Raw genomic sequence first — 6,509 nt, 5'->3', positions numbered from 1 at the left:
TGGAGCACTGGCTGGAACGAGAAATAGACCAATGGGCCCACAAACGGGAATCGGTCCTAGATCGATCGCACATCAGGCGACTTATATAATTCTTATATATATTACGACCCTTCCATATTGCTCTGCCTATTTAACCAGCATCTTCCGACGCCTATGCAAACATTTCAGAACTGAAAGGTTTTTCCACCAGCATGAATCGACATATGCCGTTTTAAGCTTTTCCTGTGTATAAAACATTTTGTGCACACTTTCCATTTGAAAAGTTAGTTACCAGTATGTCGCAACATATGGCGTTTTAAGCTAGTATTGTGTGTAAAGCATTCTTTAAGCTAGTATTGTGTGTAAAGCATTCTGTGCACATTTCACATTTGTAAGGTTTTTCACCAGTATGAATCAACATATGATGTTTTAACGTGCCACTGGATGCAAATCGTTTTGTGCACACTTCACATTTGACACGTTTCTCGCCTGTATGAATCAACATATGTACTTTTAAGCAGGAACTGCGTGTAAAACGTTTTGTGCACACTTCACATTTGAAACGTTTTTCATCCGTATGACAAAACATATGCAGTCTTAAGCTGGTAATGTATTTAAAATGTTTTGAGCACACTTCACATTTGTAAGGTCTTTCATCAGAATGAATCACTGCATGCTGCTTTAAAAGGTAATCATTTCTAAAACATTCTGTGCAGAGTTCACATTTGAAAGGGTTTTGACCAGTATGAATCTGCATATGGTATTTTAAGGTTATATTGTGTTTGAAACGTTTTGTGCACAGCTCACATTTTAACGTCTTTTCACTAGTATGACTCAACATATGCCGTGTTAAGGTGGAGCTGTATGTAAAACATTTTGTGCACACTTCACATCTGAAAGGTGTTTCACCAGTATGAATCAACATATGCTGTTTTAAGGAATCATTGTTTGTAAAACTGTTTGTGCACTCTTCACATTTGAAAGGGTTTTGATCAGTATGAGTCAACATATGGTATTTTAAGGTTATATTGTGTTTGAAACGTTTTGTGCACAGCTTACATTTTAACGTCTTTTCACTAGTATGACTCAACATATGCCGTGTTAAGGTGGAGTTGTATGTAAAACATTTTGTGCACACTTCACATCTGAAAGGTGTTTCACCAGTATGAATCAACATATGCCGTTTTAAGGAATCATTGTTTGTAAAACTGTTTATGCACTCTTCACATTTGAAAGGTTTTTCGCCAGTATGAATAAACATATGCTGTTTTAAGCTGCATTTGCGAGCAAAACGTTTTGTGCAAACTTCACATTCGAAACCTTTTTCATTATTATGAATGGACATATGCTTTCTTAAGTAGGATTTACACGTAAAACATTTTGTGCACATTTCACATTTGAAAGGTCTCTCTCCAGTATGCACGCGAATGTGTACTTCTAACTTTCTCTTGGTTGGGAAACATTTAAAGCAGACTTCACATTTGAAACCTTTGTGATCAACAGTGACTGACATTGTTAGATAAGTCTGTCTAGCCAGTGCTCATCACTTATTTTGTTGTTTGTACTTTTCAGTTTTACCAGGATACATCTTCACGGCACATGTGCAGTATGAGACTGAAATAGAATAAAAATAAATAAATAAATAAAATATGCACTCGTGAATGCTTTTTTAATGTCACAAACAGTAAAATGATATGTGAGTTTGTGCAGTTGGTTCGAATCCTACTAACTGACATGTTGTTCTTTTATATATTTACTGGGTGGTCATTTTTGCTGATGGACTATGCATCATTAAAAATCGTTAATCTATGATAAAATGCTGGACATACATATATAATGATATACATGTATAATTTTCTCTGTGACATCTACGTTCATAATATCATGTTCCTGTCTCCACTCACGAGCAGGGACTGAATACTACATAGCTAGCTTTGATAACATGTGATGTGTCCTTCTACAGTCTGCGACAGACCAGGGGTGTTACTAGCTCGAGTCACCTCCAGCCCCACCCCTTATTATATTGATATTTAAATATATGAAGACTATTGAAGTATACCATTCTTGGAAGTAGACAGGATTAAAAAAAAAAACCCCCGTAATTTTCCTCTTTACAGCCCAAAGCCTCCGGTTCCCGGGGAAGGGTGTATGTGTGTGTGCGCGCGCGAATATGTGCGAGCGTGCGTGTGTGTGCGCGCGTGTGTGTGCTCCCCAACAAAGAGAATGGGTTACAGTTAGGATTAGGTTTAAGAAAATCATACAATAATGAAAAGTCATTCATTTTGTCAAAATGCTAAATTAAAAAAAAAAAAAAAAAAAAGGGGAATGGCACAATACCCGTTTTACCTTCTGGCAGAAAGCCTGATCGGCTATTGGATGTCAAAGTATAGTAAATATAAACATTAAGTAATGAGCATCATCAGTATAAAAATTAAACAGATAAATTAAAAGACAGTATAAAGAATTGTACAAAACAAATATATATCACAGACAATAGTTAGTTAGCATGCACCTGAATTCAAAATGTCTGTAAGCTGCATAATGTCAAGATTGGTCAAAAACATTATTTCAGCTGATCCTACAACTTAAGCTTATTATTATTATTATTGTTATTATTAATATTATTATGTCGCTAATATGTCAATTATTTGGATTTTGTTAAATTTGAAGATTGTTAATATTTTATGGTGTACAAGTTTAAAATATTTAAGACTGGATGACAAGAGGGCATGTTACAGACTTGCGATACATGGGATCTATGTTGTTTTGTTGTTTTTTGTTTTTTTTGTGTATTCAAAAAATAAATAAAACTAAATAATAATCAGCTGATTTTAAAATGTATATCATATTTATGATAGTGCTCCAACGATAAACCGGTATACCGTGATAATGATAACTGACCAGCTCGATACGAACCGCGATACAGTTTTGCGTATCGCGATTTTTACACGCTATCTTTTTCCGTGTATCTTATTTGACTTGAAATAGGCAAACAAACAAACAAACAAACAAACGAAAACACCCATCATTTTATTAATTGGTGATGACAGGAAATGTAACAACCACGTCAAGCGTCGTCGGCTTACTTGTTGGCATACGAAGTGATAGGTCGGTGATACTTGGTTCTAACTTCTAAACAAAACGTGTTAAAGGTCCAATAAAAATAACCAGTTAACGATAATTATAAATAAATGTTTTGTTACTTACACATTATTATTCATTGTTCATTCACAATGGAATAAGGCTACGGCTATCATATTCAAAGAAATAAACCAATAAGTGAGAATCGCACTTAGCTGTTTTTCCCTGAACTCGGAATACTTCGGCCGATCGTTCAAAACACCTCGGCCAATAACCTCTGGTTCGGTCGATCTGCCGAAATATTGCGATTCAATATGTAGGCCTACATTTCCGTGTCAAGCGAGCAGCAACGGAAAAGCCCGTCACACCGGTGTTCTAGTAGACTAGTATTTTGTTAAAAAATAAAAATGACCAAGAAGAACATTATGCTACTAATAAATGTTATATAATCATTTAGGTCTATGATGGAATCAATATTACAAATATTTCGATTTATATACTTAGTATTACTTATTTAACTCAAACTAGCTATGTTAAGTTGTATTCACGAAAAACGCGTGCAACAATTATTTAGCAACTGACCATCAAAGAAACGCCGACGTGTTTGATGTTTGTGATGAAGGGTTTAGCCTGACAGCTGAAACTAATAAAGATCATTAATAAGTTTATGCATTCTGCTTTCATTTAAAAAAAAACACCCATAAATATTAAATTTAAATAATATCAACTATATTGCAATACATATTGCAATACGGTTTTGACCGTATCGTTGCACCCCTAATTTATGATCTATTGAACTCGTGTAGGTATACATTTGCCCAATTCCACTGTGGGTTTGTTTTTGTTTTTGTGTTGTTGTTTTTTTTCTATTAAAGTATTTTGAAAGACATGTTTTACTATGTAGGCCTACAGAATCAGAAAATGGTGTCACGACTGTTTGCAAACTTTATAAGTGTTTTACAGTAACTTCACCATGCAATTACAATGATAAATCAGGTGGTGTGTTTTTGAATGGGGTCGGATGATAGTTTGCAAGGCGTGCATTCAGGCGGGGACCCAAGGGGACCGCTCCCTATTTTTGGTGAAACACTATATATTACATAATACACCAGGACATTTAAATTCTATTTTCAAAAGCTACAACACATTTTAGGCCCCATCTATTAAAAAATCCAGGATCCGCGCCATCAAAATACATTTTAAAAAACCAGGGAAGTAGTTTGACCCAAACATTCGCTATTAACAGTGTTGAAATGAGCCACTGTCCGTACACGCGTTCCAATTCGGTTATCACAGTTTGTTATCTATGTGACGGTAGCGGAAACTCAGGTGAAAATAAATGTGTCCTATAAATAAACAACACACATATCTAACCGTTATGTTCGATGCCATTTCTCCACACTCACCGTACATCAGAACATAGTTGTGTAGATGGTACTAGCTATAAAACACACAAAATAAAACCAACAAATTCTGCACACACTCTAACAGTTTCACCATCTTCTAACAAAGGAACGCAACATCCTAAAACTAATCTGGCCGACTGTTCGGACTACACACATGCGGGTCGTTGCGTTTTGCACTCTTCCAACACAATACATGTTATTGCTATGATAAATAGGAAAAAAGAAGTTTGTTTTGTTTAACGACACCACTAGAGCACATTAATTAACTAATCTTCGGCTGTTGGAAAATAAAGAAATGTTTTATTTAATGATGCACTCAACATTTATTTATTATTGTTATAAGGCGTCAGACATATGATTAAGGGCCTCACAGATATTGAGAGAGGAAACCCGCTGTCGCCACTTCATGGACTACTATTTTCGATTAGCAGCAAGGGATCTTTTATATGCACCATCCCACAGACAGGGTAGTACATACTACGACCTTTGATATACCAGTCGTGATGCACTGGCTGGAACGAGAAATTGCCCAATGGGCCCACCGACGGGGATCGATCCCAGACCGACCGCGCATCGATCTGGGCTACGTCCCGCCCCTCGGCTATTGGATGTCAAACATTTGGTAATTCTGACTTGTAGTCATTAGAGGAAACCCGCAACATTTTACCTAATGCAGCAAGGCTAATTTATTACACTAATGCAGTAAGGGATGTCCCACAGACAAGATAGCACATACCGCGGCCTTTGATATACCAGATGTGGTGCACTGGCTGGAATGATAAAGAGGGACCTGCCCATCGGTCAACAGGCTGGTTGGTACTGGTTTCGGATTCCAGTCGAGGCATAGGAATTTTAATCCAGATACCGACTCCAAACCCGCAAGGCTCAATGGGTAGGTGTAAACCACTTGCACAAACAAGACAAGACAAGACTTTATTTACACAACGGCATAGGAGGAATATATACATAAACATTTTGTTATATACACGTGACAAGATGGTTGAAAGTAAATACATTAATAACAATACATACACAAACATATACAATCACGCACATCAATATATTATGTAATAATACAGATATTTAATACAAATATACGGGTATCCAAGTACTTATAAACGAATAGATTGTTAAACTTATATATGGTGCAGTAGATAATGATAGTATTTTGTTAATTATGTTTGGTTTTGATGGTGTTTGTAGTCAAGGGCGTTTGAATTCATTAGTTATTATATTTATGAAATATGATAATTTCTTTAGGGTACTAATTCATTTATTCTCCATTAGTTCTCTAAATTTATAAGTACTTGGTCGCGTATAATAATATGGGTGTAGTAACTGGACTCTTGAATTATGGAAAAAAATGGCAAATAAAAAGATAATGGAACTCGTCGCCAATTACATTACATAATGTGCAAATTCTATCTTCTATGAGTATATTATTCCAACGTCCAATTTCAACAGGTAGGTAATGGTTAGACGTTCAAAATTTTAAGAGTGCTGTCCATAGTTTTTTCTGGTAGTTTATTGATATAGCTTTCGAAAAATAGTTGTTCTTTGTATAAACGGTAAGTGTTGCCTCTCGATGACAGTGATATGTTATTTTTCCATGTTTGTAAATACTGATCGCATTGTCTTTGTTTATTTTTTTTGTGAGAGAAAGTTTACTGATATGAAAGATGGTCTTATCCAAATATCACCCATTCCCAAGTTATTCAGTGTGTTTTTAACAGTATTAATCCAGTTATAGTTAGTTCCGTTAGTAAGGTGGTCATTTAACATAATTTTTGTATAGAAGAGTAGACAATTTTGATTGTTTTCCTGATATCAGTCGCGCCCAGTAACATACCATTCTTCTATATATAATTAACTCGACAGGCGTTCTCCCTAACTCTCCATAAAGCATAAATATTGGTGTTGCGTTCTTAACGGGTATGATGTGTGTCTTAGAAAGTTTATTTGTACAGAATTAAATAAATCAACTTTTTCATATCCCCATATTTCACATCCATATAATAAAACTGGCAGAACCATTGAGTCAAA

General features: G+C 35.5%; 1 protein-coding gene across 1 annotated transcript; it reads right to left on the bottom strand.

Annotated features, from left to right (window-relative positions):
• Positions 1-295: 295 nt before the first annotated feature.
• Positions 296-4,549, bottom strand: LOC121373028 (zinc finger protein 99-like). The gene is made up of 2 exons (XM_041499471.1): positions 4,467-4,549; positions 296-1,593 (listed from the first exon to the last, which is right to left on the bottom strand). The coding sequence occupies exon 2, from the start codon at positions 1,490-1,492 to the stop codon at positions 296-298; it is 1,197 nt and encodes a 398-aa protein (XP_041355405.1). The 5' UTR covers positions 1,493-1,593; positions 4,467-4,549.
• Between the last annotated feature and the right edge of the window lie 1,960 nt (positions 4,550-6,509).

Source organism: Gigantopelta aegis, chromosome 5 (assembly GCF_016097555.1).
Source record: "Gigantopelta aegis isolate Gae_Host chromosome 5, Gae_host_genome, whole genome shotgun sequence".
Taxonomy (NCBI): domain Eukaryota; kingdom Metazoa; phylum Mollusca; class Gastropoda; order Neomphalida; family Peltospiridae; genus Gigantopelta; species Gigantopelta aegis.
This window is presented reverse-complemented; position numbering and strand designations above follow the sequence as displayed.

What these genes read in the sequence shown, in the direction of transcription:
- LOC121373028 (XM_041499471.1), bottom strand. Translation starts at nt 1,492, where the DNA reads ATGTCAGTCACTGTTGATCACAAAGGTTTCAAATGTGAAGTCTGCTTT.